The following is a 24,320-nucleotide window of genomic DNA, read 5'->3' on the forward strand; positions in this document are numbered from 1 at the left end:
AAATGGTACTAAAAACAAAAAAAACACCTTACTAACGCTCTGGTGGTCCCTGTTCGTTCTCTGATGGTCCCTGATGTCATGTACAACATTCACATGACTGCGGCAACCAGTCATTGGCTGCAGTTCTCATGAGAATAGTGATGTCATTGCTGCAGGATCGGTAGGGACCTCTGTTATACCGCTTTCCGGTGATAAACTATTTTTTTTTAAATCCAGACAAACCTTTTAAAAAAAAATTCCAGTATTTCTGAACTTTTGTCTGTGTAGAAGTGATATAATATAAACTAGTAAAATTAGCAATATATTTGCTATTATATAAAATGTGGTCTTGTGACATAATCATGGAAATGGACAAAATTGCGATTAGATTTATGGGTAAATTAGATACGTTTACTTTGTATAAAAAATATTTCCAAAACTTCATTAATAATAAAAAAACAAAATACAGGATTATGGGTTTGCTCAGTTTTCCATTGTACTTACCAGAAATTCAATGTGGCAGGTATGCATTACCAGGCGCAATAACGTATTTCATTGTATTGTAGCATATACGCACACTAGGGATCCATAAACGAGACTTGGTCTCGCTTGTAGATAAATGAATCCGGTAAGCTTTAGTAATCTCATAATACAAACCCCAGTGTTCTGCAGCCTCCATGGGAGTTTTTAATATGTGATTAATAAACTCTGCCTGATTCATTTATCTGCACGCTGGATCAAGTCTCTGTTTTATACATTCATTGTCATTCATATATTTTCTTTGATCTTTGCAGCACTCTTGGTTCAGTTTCCGGAAGCTGTGGGCCTTCACCGGACCGGGCTTCTTGATGAGCATTGCCTATCTGGATCCAGGAAACATTGAATCTGATTTACAATCTGGCTCTGTAGCTAACTTCAAGGTGAATAGATATTTTCAGTTTAAAACGGTATTAAATGTCTTCATGTACGTAGTAACATAGTATATAAGGCTGAAAAAAGACATCTGTCCATCCAGTTCATCCCGTTATCCTGCAAGGTAATCCAGAGGAAGGCAATAAACCCTCATGAGGTAGAAGCCAATTTTCCTAATTTTAGGGGGAAAAAAGTCCTTCTCAACTCCAATTAGAACAACTCCCTGGATCAATGACCTCTCCAGAAATCTATTAACTATAGCAGATAATGTTATTACACTCCAGAAATACATCCAGGCCCCTCTTTTAGTGAACTCACCATCACCACCTCCTCAGGCAGAGAGTTCCATAGTCTCACTGCTCTTACCGTAAAGAATCCTCTTCTATGTTTGTGTAGTACATATAGTAGTTAGTTGGAAAATAGGACACAGGTTCTTCAGGTTATACTATGGCTGTTTTGCTATTTGTAACCATTTACATGACCTGCAGTAGAAGATCAATGACATTAAACCTGGCCCACCGCTGTTCATGGTTGGTCTGTGAAGGTTTTCGTTTTGGACATTAACATAAATTGACTAAACGACTGTTTGAACTCTTCTGTGGTCTGTGGCGCCTAGTCTGAGCTTCCATTGTTGGGAGGCAGATCTGCCATTCATCATGAACGACCTTCCAGCCACAGCACTCGACAACAACCCAAAAAATCCAACATGGCAGTTCAACTCCAACAGATATTTGCTGTCGGTCAGCATTGGCTATGCTTCTTGTCACAACAAGCGGGTGGTCAGAAGAAAAGGGTCTCATTTTCATTATAGTATATAGCCTGCCTTAGTCTGTAGGCATGGTGTACCAGAACAAATAAAAAAGCTAATGTGTACTTTAAAAATGTGATTAAAAAAAAGGGGTTGTCCCACGTGAACATTTATGGCATATCCGATAGGAGCAGCCCACCTTTGGGACAGATGCCCATCTGAAGAATGGGCCCTTTACCGTGAACAGAGATGTGGGCATGCATCCAAGGCTATCTCCATTCACTTCTCTGGGAGTTACGAAAATAGCCAAGTAAGCGCCCTCTAGACTGTTGCAGGTCCCACCTCTGCACCTCTCAGACCTTTATGGCACCGATTTATGAAGATCATCTATAAAAGCGGTGCAGCAGGTGCTAATACAGGATTTTGGAATGTGTGGCACCATCTGGTTATAGGTACAACTCCTTTAGACACGAGAGCCATGGGCATGCCCAAATGGTGCCTTTTGACCAATCGAGCAGTCAGGTGCCATGATCATTATAATACTGTATTCTGCTTTCATTCATAAGGGTTATTTTTTATCTCATAACTTTGTTGCTGATTTGCAGCTTATGTTCAAATACGACGCTTTTGAATATATGTATGTACTAATGGTTTTATGTTTCCTCAGCTACTGTGGGTTCTTCTGTTTGCCACCATTATTGGCCTCCTTCTGCAGCGTCTGGCAGCTAGGTTAGGAGTAGTGACCGGTCTTCACTTAGCAGAAGTATGCAACAGGCAGTATCCAAAGGTATGTTCTTTGATCTGTATTATTTGGGTACATGTTCCTAACCTTTTAGGCTACTTTCACATAAGCGTTTTTGCTGTCCGCTTTTGAGATCCGGCATGGGATTTCAAAATCGCAGCAAAACGCATCCGTCTGATTAATACAACTTATATATATATTTATCTAAAATGATCATGTCGTGTGTGCGGCTTGGAAAACTGAACATGCCGAATCTGGCATTAAAACCATTGTAAGTCAATGGACTCCGGATCCGTTTTTTTCGTGTTCGGCATGTTCAGTTTCCTGTGCATCACACAAAAACGCTGCTTGAAGCGTTTTTGTGTCCAGCATGGGAATGCAACAAACTGGAACGGAATACATTCTGGCGCACTCCATTCCGGTTTGTTCAGTTTTGTCCCCATTAACAATGAATGGGGACAAAACTGAAGCGTTTTCCTCTGGTTTTGAGATCCTCTGCCAGATCTCAAAACCAGAAAGGAACATGCAATGTGAAAGTAGCCTTTCTTGTCTGGTACTTACTTCACGAGGCCTGTATGCTCTTACTGTAGGTGCTTATTGTCTCGGAGGACTGTATGTCTCTGAGAACTCTCAGCAATGCAACAGTCATAACAGGCCCATATTAAATCATCCTTGTTAGGGCTCCTTTGCGCACAGATGTTTTCTGGCTGTTAAAAAAAAAAAAACACCATACAACCACTTGCAGTTTTTTTGTCCCATAAAGGAGTAGGAAAAATGACGGAAGAAAACACCTTTGCTTTAACATGCTACATTTTTTTAAAATGTCAGAGAGAAAAAAAACATCGAAAAAAAAACAGTAGCCAAAAAACCTTGCTGCATTTCATAAGTCCTATAGGTAACATGTGGAGCTGCTTTTTTTTTTTCTCATTAAAAATTACACTAAAAACCAAATGTGCGAAAAAAGACCTAAAAAAAAAAAAGGAAAGGTGCTGAAAACTCCACTAGAAACCTATGTGTGAATCTGCCTCATAGCAGTATGTGACTTTCATCTTACTGTGTTTTCTTAGGCTCCCCGCATACTCTTATGGCTTATGGTAGAGATAGCTATCATTGGATCAGATATGCAAGAGGTCATTGGCTCAGCTATTGCTATCAACCTTCTGTCTGTGGGAATGTAAGTTTCTTCTTCTTTCTTAAACATTACAACACTTCATCGCTATCTACAATGTCCTTGTAGATTGGTTTAAATATGCTTGTACGCTCATCACAGACTATCTGTCTGATTTTATGCATTGTGTCTGTCTGAGCAACAATTTCATTCATCACAATAGAATAAAGTGACAGCAGTTTTGACCATGTAAAACTGCTGCAGTGCAGGACAAACATACCTTTTATTGAGCTTTTATCAGAGGTAGTGTGAATATGAACTTTTAGTCTGCTAGATTTAACTCCTGCAAGTGCCTAGGGCGGAGCTTCACTGTGATGTGCTCTCTGTATTGAGCTGCTTCATAGCCCCTCCCCTCTGCACTGAGACAGCTGTAGTGCTCTGGTTGGATGCTAAAATTGTCACTCAGAATGGAGGGGCTGTGAAGCAGCCCATAGTAGAGATCACTTTATAGTGAAGTTCCACCTTCTGGGCACTTGCAGAACCTGGCTGAATAAAAGTGCATATTCACTGTACCCTGATTAAAAACTAGCCTCTTCCTAGTGTTGTCAGAGGTTTTGCATGGTCAAAACTTCTGGATTCCTCCAGGACCAGAGAAAATAGTGCCGCTCCTGTTCACAGGTTGTGTGTGGTATTACAGTTCAGAGCCTTTCACTTCAATGGAGCTGAGCTGCAATACCAGACAACCCATGGACAGGTGTGGGGCTGTTAGGTGGACTATAGGTTCCGCTATACATGTTGCGCCCAAGTATCTCAGTGTAGCAGGTCAGTCATAAGACTGAATGGGATGGCAGCACGACTTGCTGCAACCACGACTTGCGAATCGCAAAAAATCCAACACTGCTGGATTTTTTTCTTGCAGTTTGTTGGTGGAAGAAATATGTTTGTAATTATTTAGAAAAAAATGGTGATTATTTTTGATTTATAGTCTTGTATGTAGTGAAGCAGGTCGAAGTACAGTGTGTGGTAGTATGCCCATTTCTCAGTCCTGCCCACTTAATGACACTTTGTAGATGAAATATCAGCTATTCATGTGTGTTCCGGACAGTAGACACTTACCAGACTATCTGACACCTTCTCGTCTTTGTCTCTTCAGAATTCCATTGTGGGGAGGAGTGTTGATTACAATTGCAGACACGTTTTTCTTCCTCTTCCTGGATAAGTATGGTGTGTATAAGAATTTGTCTTGCAGAGGTTTCAAACCTGTGCTAAAACAGTCTATAAATCTTTAGGGAGTATTTCCAATTCACACGCAGAGACCTATGCTTCAGCTTTTTTAAGGGGTGCTCAGGAAGCCCCTGTACATGGCAGTCATGGAGGCAGTATTCATTTCTCAAGTTGATGAGATGTGTTTTTTAAAGAGGACCTGTCGTCTCTCCTGACATGTCTGTTTTAATAACTTCATGCATTCCCCGTGTAATAACAATTCCGGAGCATCTATTCTTATGGCTCTATGTTATGCCAATCCTTTATTATTTCTACTAAAAGTTATGAATGAATTACTAGCAGTCTGCAGTAAGGATACATGGGAGGTGGTAACAAGTTGGGGAAGGGGGGGGGGGGGGGGGGACCTGTGCTGCCATTGTCAGTCTGTGCAGGGACACCCCCCCAACTGGTTACCACCCCTCTGTACTCTTACTGCAGACTGCTAGCAATTAATTCATAACTTCTAGTAGGAATAGTAAAGGAATTGCACATCACAGAGACAGAAGAACAGATGATCCAGAATTGTTAGTACGTGGGGAATGCATGAAGCTATTAAAACAGGCATGTCAGGAGAGGTGACAGGTCCTCTTTAAAGGGAACCTGTCACCGGGATTTTGGGTATAGAGCTGAGGACATGGGTTGCTAGATGGCCGCTAGCACATCCGCAATACCCAGTCCCCATAGCTCTGTGTGCTTTTATTGTGTATAAAAACCGATTTGATACATATGCAAATTAACCTGAGATGAGTCAGAGCTTGAAAATATGACTCTTCTCTGGTCATACAAGTAAGATATGACTCTTTTATGTTAATTAGCATATGTATCAAATCGTTTTATTTACACTATAAAAGCACACAGAGCTATGGGGACTGGGTATTGCGGATGTGCTAGCGGCCATCTAGCAACCCATGTCCTCAGCTCTATACCCAAGGTTCCCTTTAAGGGATTGTTCAGCCCCTCTTGGATCAGATTGGGCATGGAGAGACACTACTGTGCGCTAGGCGGAACAGTTCCTGAGGCAGTTGCCCTGTGACCAGCAAGTACCGTGCACCTGTCCTGTGCTAATTAATAGGATACGTGCACTATACTTACTGGGAGTGGGATTATTGCCTTGGCAATTATTCCCTTCTGCATTAAGCAGCAATTTTCCATGTTTGATCTCGAGAAAAGAGCTGGGCAACTCCTTCGAGGCCTGGTCCAAGGTGAACATCTTATTATTTAGGTGTAAGGAATATTCCCATGTTGTATGGTTATAGCAGACCGCTAGGGTAGCCATAACATTCTGGTGGGGTTCTGACAATTGGGATCTCAGCTGATCCTGAGAACGTGGAGTTGTGCTACAGTTCCCTGCAGCAGCAGGTGGGTAGGAGTGCCACCAGGACATGTGCGGTCCTGACAGTTGGATCCCTACCAATGAGAAAATGACGGTATATCCAAGCAATATTCCATCATTTTATCTTTAAATTTTTTTAAATCTATTCCCTCCTGATCTATGTACTGTAGCATGGTTTGAAACTTCCTGCTATTTGGGTCAGAGGCAAGATAAAAGAATACATGTACGCAAAATGTAATGGGTGACAACCCGTCCGATCATGTGCAGTGCTAGGTATTAGTAGCTGGCATCCATAATCTGTTACTTGTGTAGGAAACCATGATGGGGGTACGTTGCTCAATTCAGGAACAAGGTATTGTTTTCACAGCTGCTAGTAGTAGATCTCACTTTTATCTATTATGTTCTGCTTTGTGGTGTACAGTCTGTAAATTCTTAACTGATAACATTTTAAAAGTATATGGATTTTTTTTTTTCTAAATGTGTTTGTGTTTTTTTGTAGGTTTGAGGAAATTGGAAGCGTTGTTTGGGGTACTGATTACAATAATGGCAATAACGTTTGGCTACGAGGTGAGTTGTTCAATTACTTTTGTGAATAGAGTTTGTCTTGGCCTAGTTCTGTCAGACTTTATACCATTTAAAGGGTTTCTGTCACCCCACAAAATTCTTCTTTTTTTTTTTTGGATAGTTAGATTCCTCATAGCGCGATATAGGAGAATATAATAGTCTTACTTACTTTCATGCGGCCGATTCTTTATAAAACAAAGTTTTATAATATGTAAATGAGGGCTCTACCAGCAAGTAGGGCGTCTACTTGCTGGTAGCCGCAGCAGAAATCCGCCCCCTCGCCGTGTTGATTGACAGGGCCAGCCGTGATCTCCTCCTCCGGCCGGCCCTGTCAGTAATTCAAAAATCGCGCGCCTCTGGTCATTCGGCGCAGGCGCTCTGAGATGAGGCTCGTCTCCTCAGCACTCCCTCAGTGCGCCTGCGCCGATGACATCATCGAAAGAGAAGACGTCATCGGCGCAGGCGCACTGAGGGAGTGCTGAGGAGACGAGCCTCCTCATCTCAGAGCGCCTGCGCCGAATGACCAGAGGCGCGCAATTTTTGAATTACTGACAGGGCCGGCCGGAGGAGGAGATCACGGCTGGCCCTGTCAATCAACACGGCGAGGGGGCGGTTTTCTGCTGCGGCTACCAGCAAGTAGACGCCCTACTTGCTGGTAGAGCCCTCATTTACATATTATAAAACTTTGTTTTATAAAGAATCGGCCGCATGAAAGTAAGTAAGACTATTATATTCTCCTATATCGCGCTATGAGGAATCTAACTATCCAAAAAAAAAAAAAGAGTTTTGTGGGGTGACAGAAACCCTTTAAGGCCTCTTGCACACAAACGTGTGCACCCCGTCTCCGTGCTGCGGCCCGCAAATTGCAGGCCGCAATGCACGAACACCAACCGTGGGGCAGCCGCAGCGGATCGCGGACCCATTCGCTTTAATGGGTCTGCGATCCGCCAGTTCCGCAAAAAGATAGGACATGTTCTATCTTTTTGCGGAACGGAAGTACGGGACGAAACCCCACGGAAGCACTCGGTGGTGCTTCCGTAGGGTTCCGTTCCGCACCATTCCGCATCTCTGGATTTGCGGACCCATTCAAGGGAATGGGTCCGCATCCGTGATGCGGAATGCCCACGGAACGGCGCCCGTGTATTGCAAATGCATTCCGCAATACGGCCACCGAGCGCACACATTTGTGTGAAAGAGGCCTAAGAATGTGGATTGGCCAGCACTTTGATATATATATATAATTACAGAAAAGTTATTTTCAATTACAGTGTCCAAGATATGAAAATCTTAGGCCTCAGGCACACAACCTTATTTTTGTTCTGCATCCGATGCGCATTTTTTTGTGGATCAAATGTGTACCCATTCATTTCAAAGGGACCACAAAAAATGTGGACATCACACAGTTTTTGCAAAAAACCTGCAAAAATAAATAAAAAGTCCTACAATTGTCAGTTTTGAAGAAAATAATAGAGCATTTCTATAGAAGGGAAAAAGAAAATGGCGGCATGTCCTCGGTATGCAGACCACAAAAAACACATGTGCAAGATGCCTTACACCTCTTACATAATCTAGAAATACATTCCCCTGTAATGTATGTTTTCAAATTGCTTCCCCAAGTAGTTCTGTGGCACTTACCAAAAATCAAACTATTTTCTCTGTTTTCTCTGTTGTTTTTTACAGACAACTCCTTTCCTTGCTGTTCTGTTTGGTTCTTTTTGTGATGTCAGGGACTTTAGTACTATGAAGTGTTTGTGATATGGTATACTGTATACATGAATTCTCTCTCCTTTTCTTATTCAGTATGTGCGTGTCAGTCCAGACCAAGGAAAACTTCTTAAGGGCATGTTTTTTCCTTACTGTGATGGCTGTGGAACCCCTCAACTTGAACAAGCAGTGGGAATAGTGGGAGCTGTCATTATGCCCCACAATATGTACTTACATTCAGCCTTGGTCAAGGTATTCAATATGTAAATACGTAAATGTTTTACTAACTATATATTTGGTGTATAGTTGTGCTTAAAAAAAATAAAATAAACCCCCCACTGTGTATGTGCACTCTTCATGCATATGGTGCTACAGAGCCAGGGCAGACTTTCAGTGTTTTTATTTTTTTATATATATGGTTAAAGGGGTTTTCCAAGAGTGTCATATTGATGGCTTATCCTCAGGATAAGTCAGCAATGTCTGATTGGTAAGGGTCTGACTTCCACAGCTCTCCGGTGATTGCCACATCCTCTTCCTAGGCCAGTGACTGCACATCCATCAGTCACATGGCCTAAACGCAGCTCAGCCCACTCACGTGAATGGCCCTGGTCTGCAATCTCAAGTACAGTTGCTATACAGTGGACGGCGCCACACTTGGTATGCTGTGAAGAGACTGCCGCGCTCTCACCAAATCGCCGTGGTCATTTCAAACAACTGATCACTAGCGGTGCTGGATGTTTGACCCCCACCAATCGGATGTTGATGAACTATCTTATATTTTCTTTCCAGAAAACCCCTTTTAATTTTGTGCACTTCATGGTTTTATCCGACCTAGCATTAAAGGGGTTATCCAATCCTATAAAATGTCCCCCCATATGCCGAGCCCCTCACATTGAATATACTTACCTGGCTTCCCGCACCGCTGCAGCTTCTCCCTGTGCAAAAACATCTAGTGTCGGGGGGAGCAGCCAATGGCAGGCCGGGATGAGCCTCCCTAGCGTCACCCGCTATGCTAGGGAGGCTCGTCCCCATCTGCCATTGGCTACCACCCCTCCCCCGACACCGGATGTGAGGAGAAGCAGCAGTGGCGGTGCGGGGACCAGGAGGGGAGCGGGGTGTGTATATTCAATGTGAGGGGCCCAGCATATAGGGGAGCATTTTTTAGCATTGGATAACCCCTTTAATATGTACTTTCAATATTGGAATTTATCCATTGTAGTTTTGTGCTGTCTTGGTCAACGTTGCTTTCACTGCTAAATGTGTTTAATCAAATTCCTAATAAAAATTATAAATGAACCTCTTTCTGCCTTCCAGTCCAGAGAAATAAATCGTTCTAACAAGAAAGAAGTGAGAGAGGCCAACAAATATTTCTTCATTGAGTCCAGCATAGCCTTATTTCTGTCTTTCATAATCAACGTCTTTGTGGTGGCAGTGTTTGCTGAGGCCTTCTATGGGAAAACCAATGCAGAAGTGGTAAGGCCTTTATTCAATAATACCTTACCTTTTACCTGCCAGTACTCTGTATACTGGTGCCATATTTCTATGCACAGGTACAATATGCCGGCATTTATTTATTTATTTTTTTGTGTAAAATTAAATCTATCTTATGTTAGAAAACTGATGCACACTAATGGGACTCACAACTATAACAATGGAAAAAAAGCTGAATAAAAGCATTTTTAAATGTCTGTCTCTTCAAATTAAATGCTGATATATAAAGTACACCACGAGGCTAAGTGTACAAACACAACTTGTTCTGCCAAAAAATCTCCATATTTCTGCATTGATACAAACTTTTAGCTCTGGGATGCTGAGATAAAAAAACTAAACATGTATTGTGATCCTAAAGGCCAAAAATGACATGGTCCCAAATGGGGTTAAAGAAGTTGTGCAGGGTTTTATATTAATGACGTATCCTCAGGATAATCCACTGTTTGAATAGGAGGTGGAGCTCCATGTGAGGGCTGCTTCCCCTTCATTAAATTGCCTGTCGTTTCGGAAGCGAGTGTAATTACAAATACTTTCTCCATTCACTTGAATAGAGCGAGTACTTGTAATTACCCTACGCCACCACTACGGGGGAGATAGCGCATACTGTAATGAAGAGGAAGCAGTGCTCACATAGAGCGCCGCATCCTCTTCATACAGCTTATCGGCGGGGGTGTCGGTTGTCGGACATCAACAGATCAGATATTGACCTATCCTGAGGATAGGTCATCAGTATAAAACCCCTGCACAACCCCTTTAATATACCACTGTTTTATTTTTTCAGATGGGTTACATTAAATTTTGATTTCAGAATATTGATTTTGTTCCTGATTTATTCACTAATCAGACATATAAACATGTAGATTACTGTTACATTTCTCCCAAGCGTTTAAAATCTCTCTAATTTTCTTTTTTCCTTTTTAAGTTTACCGAGTGCTTTAACCAGACCACTGGTGGCCAAAGTTATTTATTTCCCAACAACACAGATACTTTGAAAGTGGACATTTACAAGGGGGTGAGTATATCTTCAAACTGAAAGGGGTTGTCCGGGAATGTATCTAGATGGCCCCCAGGAACACACCCTAGAATCTGACTACAGCTCCTTAAAGGGGTTGTCCGGGTTCAGAGCTGAACAACATACCCTTATTTTCACCCAGGCAGCCCCCCTGATGCTAGCATCGGAGCATCTCATGCTCTGATGCGCTCTCTTGCCCTGCGCTAGATCACGCAGGGCACGGGCTCTGTTGTTTATCATAACATACTGCTGGGCAGTGTGTTCGGTGACATCACCGGCTCTGATCGGCGGGCTTTAGCACTGGGCTAGGGCAGCGCTAAAGCCCGCCCATCACTGCCGGTGATGTCACCGGGCTTCCTCGCAGACCCATGGAGAGCCCCGGTACATCCCTGGAACTCCTAAAAATGCCTTTGCCCTGCGCGATTTAGCGCAGGGCAAAGGAGAGCATCGGAGCATGAACTGCCTCGATGCTCAAGTCAGGGGGGCTGCCGGGGTGAAAATGGAGGTATGTCCGGGTTCAGCTCTGAACCCGGACAACCCCTTTAAGGGGGAAGGCCTCGCTATACTGAGATTCTGTGCTGCAGTCACTTCACGTTTGCTCCAGTACTGCCAGTTGTAGAGCGGGAATTGTGCTTTACAGTAAAGAGTAATGAGGCAATCCTTTGTCATGGCTGAGCAGCCTGACAGGTACTGAGAGGAGGGATGTAATCCTGCTCCCTGTTTCTGTTAAACTGCTCAGCCATGACAGAAGATCTTGCTCTACAGTATGTAGTACCAGTATGATCGTATAGAAGATATGCTGTCAGGCTGAGTAGCCTGACAGCACATCTCATCGGTGTGAAGTGATTGCAGCACTGGAGTTCAGTATAGCAACCCCAAGCAGCTATAGGAATGGCGCAACCCATCCTAGTTACGTCGTTTTCCAGGACGGGATCCTGGAAGCAATCTTGAAACATTCTCAGAGAGAAGCCTGTCACCTTTCCTGACACATCTGTTTTATTAACCACTTCACATCTGGGCCATTTGCCCCCTTCCTGACCAGGCCTAATTTTGCAAATCTGACATATCTCACTTTATGTGGTAATAACTTTGGAACGCTTTTACTTATTCAAGTCATTCAGAGATTGTTTTCTTGTGACACATTGTACTTCATGCTAGTCATAAATTTGAGTTAATATATTTCACCTTTATTTATAAAAAAATCCCAAATTTACCCCAAATTTTGAAAATTCGCAATTTTCTAAATTTCAATTTCTCTGCTTTTAAAACAGAAAGTGATACCTCATAAAATATTTATTACTTAACATTCCCCATATGTCTACTTTATATTGGCATCATTTTGGAAATGTAATTTTATTTTTTGGGGACGTTAGAAGGCTTAGAAGTTTAAAAGCAATTCTTAAAAGTTTTAAGAAAATTGCCAAAACCCACTTTTTAAGGACCAGTTCAGGTCTGAAGTCACTTTGTGGGGCCTACATAGTGGATGCCCCCATTAATGACCCCATTGTAGAAACTACACCTCTTAAGTTACTTAAAACCGATTTTACAAACTTTGTTAACCCATTAGGCGCTCCACAAGAATTAAAGGAAAATGGAGATCAAATCTTTAAATTTCACTTTTTTGGAAGATTTTCCATTTTAATCCATTTTTTTTCTTTAAACATCGATGGTTAACAGCCAAACAAAACTCAATATTTATTACCCAGATTCTGCGGTTTACAGAAACACCCCACATGTGGTCATAAACTGCTGTATGACCAAACGGCAGGGCACAGAAGAAAGGGAGCGCCATATGGTTTTTAGATGCCATGTCCCATTTGAAGCCCCCCTGATGCACCCTTACAGTAGAAACTCCCAAGAAGGGACCCCATTTTGGAAACTAGGGGATAAGGTCCCAGTTTTATTGGTACTATTTTTGGGTACATATGATTTTTTGATCATTCATTATAACACTTTATGGGGCAAGGTGACCAAAAAATTGGTTGTTTTAGCACAGTTTTTATTTATTTATTTATTTATTTTTACAGCGTTCACCTGAGGGGTTCAGTCAAGTGACATTTTTATAGAGCAGATCGTTACGGATGTGGCGATACCTAATATGTATACTTTTTCTCATTTATTTAAGTTTTACACAATAATAGCATTTTTGAAACAATATTTAGTTTTAATGTGTCCATGTTCTGAGAGCTATCGTTTTTTAATTTTTTTAGCGATTTTCTTATGTAGGGGGCTAATTTTTTCCGGTATGAGGTGACTGTTCATTTTATTGGTACTATTTTGTGGGACATAAATGGCTTTTAAATTTTTTTTTTAGAGTTTATCGGACTGGGTCGATCATGTAATATATTTATAGAGCCGACCATCACGGACGCGGCAATACCAAATATGTATATATTTTTTTTTTTTTTCTATTTTTAAATTTTTTTTTTTATTCCTTACATGGGGAATTTTTATTTTACATGTGAAACTTTTTTATTTTTTATTTTACACTTTGCGTACCCTCTGGGGGACATTTACTTCACTTTTTTTTTTTTTTCACTGTTGATTTCTCCTGTAACTGGGGCTGACATAGTAGCCCCAGTTACAGGAGAAATGCACCCCCCCAGAGAGGCTGTACAGCGTAATTCAGCGCTGTACAGCCTCAGTGCAGGGCTGATCGAGGTCTCTGAAAGACCTTATAGCTCCTGCACTCACCCGGCCCTGGTGAGCGATGTGTATACAGCGATCTAGAAGGCAGGGACACCTGGGAACTGTCCATGCCTTCTCTAAGGGTTGCCCTGCTGACTGCGGGCAACCCGATCAGCAGCTGCACGATTAGCGTGCAGCTGCGATCTCTGAATGGACGTTTTAAAACGTCCATTCAGAGATAGAGAACCACCTCCCGGACGTTTATATTCAATGGGCGGACGGGAGGTGGTTAAATACCAACATTTCTACAGCATCTGTTGTTATGGCTCTATGTTGTGCTGTTCCCCCATTATTCCTCCTTGAAGTTTACGAATGAATTGCTGCATTTGTAATGCAGGGCTATCTTGGTGTTACCAGTGCAAGTTGTGTCTCTGCACAGACGGTGCAGCAAAAAGAATAATAAAGGAATGGCACCACTTAGAGCAGTAGTGGCAAACCTATGGCACGGGTGCCAGAGGTGGCACTCAGAGGCCTCTCTGTGGCGACCCTGAAAAAAGTATATGGTGTACCAATATGCCTTAGACTTTTCCCGCCATAAATCAGTGCAGGGCGCACTATGAACAGCACAGGCAGTGCACTGGATGCAGGCAGGCTATGATAAAGTACATGGGAGATATACTATATTGGACTGTAGTATTTAGGGTAACTTGCCATGTTGGCCCTTTGCGATAAATAAGTGGGTTTTGGGTTGCAGTTTGGACACTTAGTCTGTAAAAGGTTCGCCATCACTCTAGAGTAATAAGAATCGTCTTAAGAATAAGAAATGTCATTACATGGGGTAGGCCAATAGGTACTAAAACGGACATGTCAGGAGAGGTGACACATATCCTTTTTAAATATTTTTAATTAAATTCCAAAGATCTGCACCTTTATTAGATTGTTCTACCTCTGAACATACAAAGTGATTGTGACGATACAGATGAAATATAGATTTGGAACTAAATGACTAAAAGAAAAAAGGTAGCGTTTCTTTGTAATTTACCTCTGGTGTGTCTTCTGTTCTAGGGTGTCATTCTAGGCTGCTATTTTGGACCTGCTGCTCTTTATATTTGGGCAGTGGGGATATTGGCTGCAGGTCAAAGTTCAACCATGACTGGCACTTACTCTGGACAGTTTGTTATGGAGGTGAGTAAACAGGATGCCTATGACGGTGCTTTCATTTATCATCTAGAAAAACAAATTCTTTTATTGGCACTGTATTTTCAGGGGAGGTGCCACCACGTCACATGGGGTTAGGATGTCATCTTTCTCACTAAGGGTCCATTCACACGTCCGTGTGTGTTTTGCGGATCCACGTATTCGTGGATCCGCAAAACACGGACATCGGCGATGTGCGTTTCCGCATTTTGCGGACCGCACATCGCCTGCACTTAATAGAAAATGCCTATTCTTGTCCGCAATTGCGGACAAGAATAGGACATGTTCTATTTTTTTCGGGATCGGAATTGCGGACCCGGAAGTGCGGATCCGTGATTCCTGATCCGGGCAGCACATGGTGCTGCCCTATAGAAATGAATGGGTCCGCAATTCCGTTCCGCAAAATGCGGAACGAAATTGCGGACCTGTGAATGAACCCTAAGGGTGGGTTCACATCACGTTTTATGCCTCTGTTTGACAAAAAAAGACACAAAAACACAGCACACCACGTTCTTATATCCTGCATAGTCCGGTAAAAAAAAAAAGTGTACTTTTTTTTTTTTATATATACAATGGAACTCTATGGTGAACGGATGCCACTGTATGGCATCAGACTGAGGCATCCGTTTAACGTACAGTATACGTTTTTTGTATAGGTTAAACAGATGGGAAAAATGCGATGCGAACCCAGCCTTATTCCGTTTTTCTTGCTTGTATGCACAAACACTGACTGCTAGGATATGGCATCATTTTTTCATCCGTCAGGGTCCAACAGTCAGGAGCCCCACTGATCCTGAGAATGGTGCCACTTCACTTAGCTGTTGGACCACCACAGATCACAAAGTAATGGCATATTTGTGATGAGAATCCCCCTTTAAATGATTCTCTATACAATCTATTTTTTAACCTTACTTGCGCTTCTGGCCCTCTGTGCTACATAAAGTCATATCTTCCCAGGAAAGGCTGGACTGTCAAATTGTCCCTATATACAGCCTAAAGTGACGGCAATCAGGGAACAGTGGTTTAGTGTTCTTTAAACTTAGTCAGCATCCACAAGGCCGTGTGACTGGTGCATTTTAGGTAATGTCTGGTTTACTGTACTTGGTTATTTGCTTTCTTATCCGTGTGTTGCTGTTTTTGCTTTATAGGGTTTCCTTAACTTGAAGTGGTCACGATTTGCCAGGGTGATCCTTACTCGATCTATTGCAATTACTCCCACTTTGCTTGTTGCCATTTTTCAAGATGTTGAGCACCTAACAGGGATGAATGATTTCCTCAATGTGCTTCAGAGTCTACAGGTAAGATGGAATCTGTGCTGTATCATGAATGTACATGGCAGGTCTGTTTAAAGGGGGTTTCTGAGTGTTTTATACTGATGAACTATGCTCTAGATAGGTAATAGGTACCTGATCCATGAGGGGGTCTGACTCCTCTCCCTAGGCCAGTGATGTCACATTCATCAGTCACTTGGCCTAGGCGCACCTCAGTACCTTTCAAATGAAGGGGGCTGAGCTGCGATACCAAACACAGCCACTATCCAGTGGACGGCACTGTGCTTGGTAAGCTGCGAGGAGGCTGAGGCGCTCACTGGAGCCTCTTCCGATAGTTGATCAGTGGGGGGTGCCAGAAGTCAGACCCCCACAGATCACATACTGATGACCTATCCCGAGGATAACCCTTTAAGCATCTTTGTAGTCCCATACTAAATATATTTTCTACTGTCATATGCAGTCTGGGGTTCTTATGACTGTTCAGTACAGTCACGGAAATAGCCTTAAATAGCCCACTCAGGAAAATTGCTAGATCACATGGGGGGCATTTTTATAATTGCATTCTACTTATGTTGGGGTAAAAATAGTTTTTCCAGTTGTTCTCAAAAATTAAACATTTTCAAGAGTTTGTTCTCTACAGCCTTCACATATCCTCTCCTCTCTTATCATTCCCCCCATACCCGTTTTGTGGCTGTAATTTCCACTGTGACAAAACTTTGTCGCAAGTGGCGTTTCTACGCTGCCTTTTTACTTTCCGAAAAGTTGGCATGGCGATGGCAGTGAGGGATTGGGGCCAGCAGGCCCGGCACATTTATCTTCATTCACCCCAGTTTTCTGGTGTGAATTGAGGACAGAAATGTACAATAGCTAGGGAGCTGCCGTAGGTTTCAGTTGGGTGCACAGCCGGCTGGAGGATGCACCACAACATAAAGCGTAGGGGAAATCATAGACTGACAAAGAAAACACTGGTCTTGAGAAATTTCCCCCTACGGCAATAGTATATAAACTATAATGTTTCATTATACAAAAAAAATAGGCTGTTGGTTAAAGGAATATTCCAGTTCCTGCAAATAAATGCTGAGTCATGTGATTGAAAGCCAGGTTGAGAATTGAATATAGCTTGAAAAGGACCTTGCTGAGATGTGGATAGATATTTGATTTAAAAAAAAACATGCAAAAATCTTTAGAAAATGCTGATGGAGCTCTGCCCTCCTTTGGGAATGCCTGTTTATACACAGTCCAGTTCTCTGTAACTATACGTTCAGTACTGTGCTGTGGTAGAGGTTGTCGGTTTATGGTAAGACTGACCTGCACCCAGGATGTAAGCTATCTGTAAGCTTGTCCACGGATTTCTTCTTTCTGCTATTGGGCTCATGCCTTTTTCTTGTTTTATTTAAGCTTCCATTCGCTTTGATACCAGTCCTGACCTTCACCAGTCTTCGGCCTGTGATGAATGACTTTGCGAATGGACTGTAAGTATAGAACTAGTATGTGGTGATGTTCAGTGTGCACTGCTATCATGTTTGCAATATACAGAAGATATTGTAAAGATGACCATGAAATTCCCAGTTCTTTTGAACTGATTTTAGAACTCCAGGCTCCAAGGGCGATATTTATTATCCCTCTTGTGCCAAAAAAAAGTGCCGTTAAAAAGTTACAAGCTGTTTGTTTGCAAACCTTTTAAATGTGAAAAAAGTTGCAAGTGAAACTTTTTACGCCACCCTCACCACTTTTCCAAAAAGGGGCATAGCAAGGGCGGTGAAGGGGCATGGCCAACAATGGAGACAAATTTATCTTCATTTATGCCAGTTTTCTGGTGCATATGAAGCCAGAAATCTATGGCGGACTGCTGGAGGATATACCTAATTTATGATGAGGTCTGCGCCTTGTCATAGATGTGGTGCATCCTCCGAAAGCGCCTGTCTTGATAAATCTCCCCCCAAGATTACATGTATTAGTCTCATACTAGGCCGGCATAGGATAGTAGAAAAGGTCCTGCAGCTTTCTAAATGAGATCTTGCAACATAGCAACTGTAGTTTCTTCTTCTGGAGACCGCCAGGCTGTAGTAGTCATATAAGCAATCGTTCTCTAGTGCCACACATTGCATGGCTACTCTATAAGTAAGGGTCTGATCCTTTAAGCAAGCCTTGGAACAATGGGGCAGATTTACTAATCCTAAAGCGTCATGCAGACGTCCGTGAAACACAGTCCGTGAGATACCGGACTGGCGTTACAGGAGCACACGACGTCATACCAACCAATGACGCTGTGCGCTCTTGCAATGCCAGTCCGGTATCTCACGGACCGTGTTCCACGGACGTCTGCATGAGGCTTAAAGGTGGCATAAACTTAGGCTGTTTAGACATGTCCAAAAAAGCTGAAAAAATGCTTTTGGTCAACTAGCCAAAAATGTAGACCTTTTCCAGATCTTCAGATGGTGCAAAGAGGGGAAAAATATAACTATAGATTCGATTCAAACCAAGATGTCCAGCATTTGATGTAGTCATTAATCTTTTATTGTAACATTCTTAAAACATCAGGGGTATTCACGAAAAGAGGCATTGCATTTCAGGTGCTTAGATATGTCCAATCAGGAATCCCTGATAGTGCAACGCAAATCAATTAACTCCTTACTGCCTATCAGAGTAGTGCTTAACGTAGTGCACACGTATAGTTAAACAGCGGAACAAATCTCTAAATATAGCACATCGGTGTGCTCTGAACAGGACACACACTAATCTCGGATACACCAGACTTATAAATGAGTGCAGGGTTAGACACTTTTGTCTATGCCAACTATTGGCTGACTTGCTTTCGAACTGCACTTTAGGCCTCTCATAGATTTGGTGGCCTTCTCCCATCCAAACACTTGTAAACTGTCCCCATTGCCCCGCGTGACACCGCTAACACATTGGGGGTCAATTACTAAACGTGCCTTGACACTTTTTGGCGAAAATGCAAACCCACATTTTGCAACCTTTTTAATGGCGTTTTTGCACAGTGTTCTCCACTTGGGATTGGCGGGGGCCGGGACATGGATCCCAGCAAATTTACTTACATTTACGCCTCTTTCCATGTGTAAATGTTGGCGAAAAACGACTCCACTCAGGAAGTGGAGTGGCTTTTCTCTCCAGGCACATGGACTACCGTAGATGAGAGCACCTTGTCATAAATTAGCCGAGTTTCCGGCAGCGCAGAGAGGGGGGGGGGGGGGGGGGGGGTAGGTAATCTAAGACTGGTGTAAAAAGCTGGCAGCACCTATAGACAGGGCAGTTACTAGGAAAGCATGTTCCTAAAGAATGCTTCTTACTGACAATTGCCCCGATCATGGGCCATAACACTGTATCCTCGATTATGTAATCTGGCTATAATATGTTTTCATTCTGATAAAAAAAAAGTATATCTTTAATACGCACTGTCCTAGCCATAATGACTTCTCCCACAGGTAAGTTCCTTGTCATGTGTCTTGGACGGCAGCTCCTAGCACATAAAATACAGTTGTCCCCTTTGTCCCCAGTAAGCCACAAATGTAGAAACAGAATAGGTTTATCTGGACTGATTAGATGTAAAATGTAGGTTGTCGTCATTTTTATTCAGGTAGAAGTACTGGTATGGACTAATGCGTATCCCCACAAACTGATTCTCAGAGCAATAATTGTAGTGCTCTTCCCAAAACCCCATATAGATATTAGCTGGGGAGAGGGAGAAACATGCGCCCATGAGGCAGCCCTATAGAAACGCTGGTTTAAAAAAAGAAGATGATAAGGTAACTATGAGCACTGCGCTCTCTCTAATGCTTACCTGAACTTTGTCTCCATTGTAGCGGTGGTGCAGGGTAATTACTGCTTCCTCTCATTCACTTGAATGGGAGGAATAGCTGGAATTACACTAAACCGCCTCTACAATGGAGACAGAGTTCAGGTAAGCATTAGAGAGGATGGAGATATGTTGTCTGTAGATAGGAGAGCATTGGAGACCTGACAGAACCACTTTAATCTCCATACTACGTCTGCTACCGTGGCACACTTTCCTAGTGTCCCAATTCTCTTCTCTTTCCGAGTGGTTCCCAGCAGAATCTTTATTAAAGGATCTTCATGTTGGTAAGCTGGCTTAGAAAAGTCATATATGTTGGCATTTCATTACCTTGGTGGATCACTAAGATGAAGTATGGGCTGATGGTGACACTGAACAGTGTGAGCAAGACAGTGGGAGAATTTATCAGTCGATTTATGATTTTTTTTTGTGTCCGAGTCGCAAATAATGCACACAGCATTTATGACTATTTATACCAGTATTTGTACTTGTATGAGTAAGCTCGCTTGGCTGTTTTTGGAAGTCCCATAGAAGTGAATGGAGACAGCCACGCATGTGCAGCGACCTCTTCATTCTCAGCTGCACGAGATGGGGCCCATTTCAGATAGGACAACCCCTTTAGCAGAGAGGTGGCGTGACCGATAACTTTAGACAGAAAATAGTGCCAAGGAGATGATGTGCCAAATTTATTAAGAGACAAGCACTTTATAAATTAAATTTGGTGCAGTTTTCTCCACTTGTTTAAGACTGGCATATGTACACAATTTCAATTTTATTTAAAACAGAATGGTGTAGCTAGCAAATTTCTAAATCACTTCATGTAAAAAACTGCATGCATCCACCTGAAGAAAAAAATCTGTAAATTCATGGCCACTAAGGCTCTCACTTCAACCTAATTTGCAGTCCACTGTCTATTGTGAGGCATCCCTAGTACCCTAGTAACAGAGACACAGAAGATGACAAAGAGGAAGTGGAAGTGTGTCAGAGCTAGCTGAGATCCTGTGCATGATAAGAGAACTATTTCTGAATTCACAGGAGCCTCCTGCCTTTCTGTAAGTTTGATCTTCCCCTCCTTATCTGTTCTGTGAGCCCCAAAGCTGAAAACAAATGTAGTGGGAAGTAAGGGAAAGGCCATCACAGCAGTACAGTGCTGGCAGATTCTGCAAAAGGGAGATGCCCCTGCTTGTGAGAGAAATGCATCTAGCTGTGCAGCTGAAACAGGGAATAATATATAAATAAAAATTACATTAGGGAAGCTCCAAAAAGACCTAATCCTTCACAGTTATGATTGTACAGCCATTATGCAAACATGTTTTGAAAACCCCAAAAGATATGGGCCATTTTATATATTTTTTCTTTTCTTACTACAGGGGATGGAAGATTGCTGGCGGTATCCTCATACTATTAGTATGCTGCATAAACATGTACTTTGTGGTAGTGTACGTGTCTTCTCTTGGTCATGTGGCATTTTATGTGGGAGCAGCTGTCTTGTCCGTTGCCTATCTATGCTTTGTAGGATATCTGGTAAGTATAATAATGCTATTTCATTATATGCCAATTTGCACTATAACCATACATCATCCTTTATGATTTCACAAAATAGAAAAGTATAATATGTATTATGTACAATGTGTATGATACACTCTCTAGTATAGACCACCATAGTAATTATATTTACAGTAGCATGCAAAAGTTTGGGCACCCCTGCTCAAAATTAATGATACTGTTAACAGTTAAGCAAGTTGAAGATGAAATGATCTCCAAAAGACATAAAGTTAAAGATGACACATTACCTTTGTATTTGAAGCAAAACTTTGGGCACCATGCATGGTTAGTATCTAGTAGCACCCCCTTTGGCAATTCTTGTTTGAGGGATTTTCATCAATTCTTCCTTGCAAAAATCTTCCATTCCTGTTAGATTCCTGGGCCGTCTTGCATGCACTTCTCTTTTTAGGTCTGTCTACAGATTTTCAATGAGGTTGAGATCAGGGGACTGTGAGGGCCATGGCAAAACCTTCAGCTTGCACCATTTGAGGTAGTTTATTGTAGATTTTGAGGTGTGTTTAGGATTATTATATCTGTAGAATCCATCCTCTTTTCAACTTCAGCTTTTTTACAGTTGGTGGTATGTTTGCTTCCAGAATTTGCTGGAATTTCATTGAATCGATTCTTGCCTCTACCCATGAAATGTTCCCTGTGCCATTGGCTGCAACAACCCCAAAGCATGTTTGATCTACCCCCATGCTTAAAGTGTAACTGCCATTTCACTACCAAAAATGAAATTCCTTACATATGTGATGCTGAAGGAAAGATATTAATAAAGCTGCATTTTTCAGCTAATTTTACCTTTTTGATGTCTGTATTCAGCCCTTAGCAACTATATTTCTCTGTGCCTCTATTTCAGCAACTTCCTAAGATGGCCTCTGCTGCTCTTCCTGTGATGATCTTTGCCCTTCCTTGAGGCCATCCTGTATTTCCCTAACTTCACATAAGCCCTTGGTCTCTTCCCATGAACTAGCAGGACCAATAAGAACGCAGATAACTTCCCACAGTACCCAGAGCAGTGTGTATTCTCACATAGAGCTAACCAGAGACAAGCCCTGCAATTATATTAAATCAGTAAGCATTTATTTTAACCTCTTAATAGCCAGCTGTCCCTCATTCTCTTCCAGACTGACAGTGAGCTGCTTATATCTCTGGTTTGGTACCAGCTAGAAATATGGGCTTTATATTGTCTGAAAGCTGACATTCCAAGCTTTCAGACAGTACCAGAATGACATAACATCTGTTCAGTACAGGGGAAGATATCAATGATAGAAATTGGGAGGCTGTGAATGAAGCTGAAAGTAAAAGCAGATCTTACCCGCGATTTATTTCCGACTCTATTTCTCTGTTGCTTGGACTAGAGCTGTCATTTTCAAGACCAGTTGCATATTTCTAGCTGCTACCATTGAGAAGATATAACCATCTAAAGCATCCCTCCCCCTGCACTTTCTGCCTCAGCCCAGCTCCAGGCTGTCAGGGCTGAGCTCCTCCTCCCAGAGCTTACCTCTTGTTATAATACTGAGAAGATGGACTGCACATGGCAACGCTGTGGGATGAGAGCTGCTGAATAGGAAGGTAGAATGCATTTGTGGGAGTTATTAGCAGGTAAAACTGAAAATGATCAAAATTTTAAATCACAAAAGCACTATACCATTAGGGAATAAAAAATGTAACGGCAGTTACACTTTAATGGTTGGAGAGGTGTTCTTTTCACGAAATTCTGTGCCCTTTTTATTTCAAACATACCTTTGCTTATTATGGCCAAATAGTTGTATTTTAACCTCATCAGTCCAAAGGACTTGTTTCCAAAATGCATCAAGCTTGTTTAGATGCTCTTTTGCAAACTTCTGATGCCGAATTTTGTGGTGAGGACGCAGGAGAGGTTTTCTTCTGATGACCTTTCCGTTACGGCCATAATTGTGCAGGTGTCTCTGAACACTAGAGCAATGTACTACAACTCCAGAGTCTGCTAAATCTTCCTGAACGTCTTTTGCAGTCAAGCGGGGGGTTCTGATTTGCCTTTCTAGCAATCCTATGAGCAGGTGTCTCTGAAATGTTTCTAGGTCTTCCAGACCTTCTCTTCACCTCTACTGTTCCTGTTAACTGCCATTTCTTGATTACAATTCAAACTGAGGAAATGGCAACCTGAAAACTCTTTGTTATCTTCTTATAGCTGCTTTGTGGGACTCAATCATTTTTGGAGTGTTAGGCAGCTGCTTAGATTTCCCACGGCTGTTGTTTACCACCAGTGAGGAAAGGGGGGGGGAGACTTCATGTCAGGCCACCTTCTGCTTACTCCCAGAGATGCAGCATAAGTGGGTGAGCCCCTTCTGAGGGCTTGGTCCAACTCACCCCCTTGGTATGGAGAGGCGGGACTTCAAAAGCCATTGGAGTAGCTGAAAAATTGCACATGCATTAAGAAAGAGAAAAAAAAATCCCCACCAGCTTCCCAATAAGCTCCACCCCTGCTTAACCCCTTCCTTGCCTCAGTACTAATGTGCTGAGGAAAATGCTTCTTACTGTGGGTGCAGTTTCCCTAGCTCTGTTTTGTTAGAATTGACCTAAAAAAATACATCTTTTCGGTTCCCCTCTTTCCATCAGCGGAGTATTTCCACTACCACTGGAAACTGTTCCTCCTATTACATTATCCGTCTTTCTTGGGTAGAGTAATTGCTTCAACATTGTCTACCGCGACGACTCTCATTTGTTCCTTGTTACATGGCATCCCGTTCCATGGGTGGCCTATTGGCTAGACACTGTACCTACAATCACCTTATCCCCTGTCATAGGTGGTATTTTGGCACTACTGCTGGATACTGTAACTGCTTCACACTACCCCCTTCCTCAGGTAGTCTTAGTTCGGATTGGTGTCTGGCGCCTACGTGGCAGCCTAGGTCTTCCAGTTTGGCCTGTAGCTCTAAAAGGCCGTTGGTATACTTCATACCTTTCCTCGTGCCTTGAGTCCTTGTGAAGGGGCAATCTCATTTGGTTGATTGTCATTGGCATGCC

General features: G+C 42.4%; 1 protein-coding gene across 3 annotated transcripts in view; it reads left to right on the top strand.

The window, feature by feature from the left end:
• Window positions 1-24,320, top strand: part of SLC11A2 (solute carrier family 11 member 2) — a 164,347-nt gene that overhangs the window by 110,941 nt on the left and 29,086 nt on the right. For all 3 annotated transcript variants that reach the window (XM_040425925.1, XM_040425926.1, XM_040425927.1), the window contains 12 exons: window positions 774-899; window positions 2,307-2,426; window positions 3,449-3,555; window positions 4,643-4,713; window positions 6,585-6,652; window positions 8,450-8,605; window positions 9,668-9,826; window positions 10,767-10,856; window positions 14,550-14,669; window positions 15,830-15,979; window positions 17,351-17,424; window positions 21,137-21,290. In XM_040425925.1, the coding sequence (XP_040281859.1) occupies window positions 774-899; window positions 2,307-2,426; window positions 3,449-3,555; window positions 4,643-4,713; window positions 6,585-6,652; window positions 8,450-8,605; window positions 9,668-9,826; window positions 10,767-10,856; window positions 14,550-14,669; window positions 15,830-15,979; window positions 17,351-17,424; window positions 21,137-21,290 (1,395 nt within the window). The remainder of the gene's footprint in view (window positions 1-773; window positions 900-2,306; window positions 2,427-3,448; window positions 3,556-4,642; window positions 4,714-6,584; window positions 6,653-8,449; window positions 8,606-9,667; window positions 9,827-10,766; window positions 10,857-14,549; window positions 14,670-15,829; window positions 15,980-17,350; window positions 17,425-21,136; window positions 21,291-24,320) is intronic.

This window comes from Bufo bufo, chromosome 3, assembly GCF_905171765.1.
Source record: "Bufo bufo chromosome 3, aBufBuf1.1, whole genome shotgun sequence".
In the NCBI taxonomy this organism is placed as follows: Eukaryota; Metazoa; Chordata; class Amphibia; order Anura; family Bufonidae; genus Bufo; species Bufo bufo.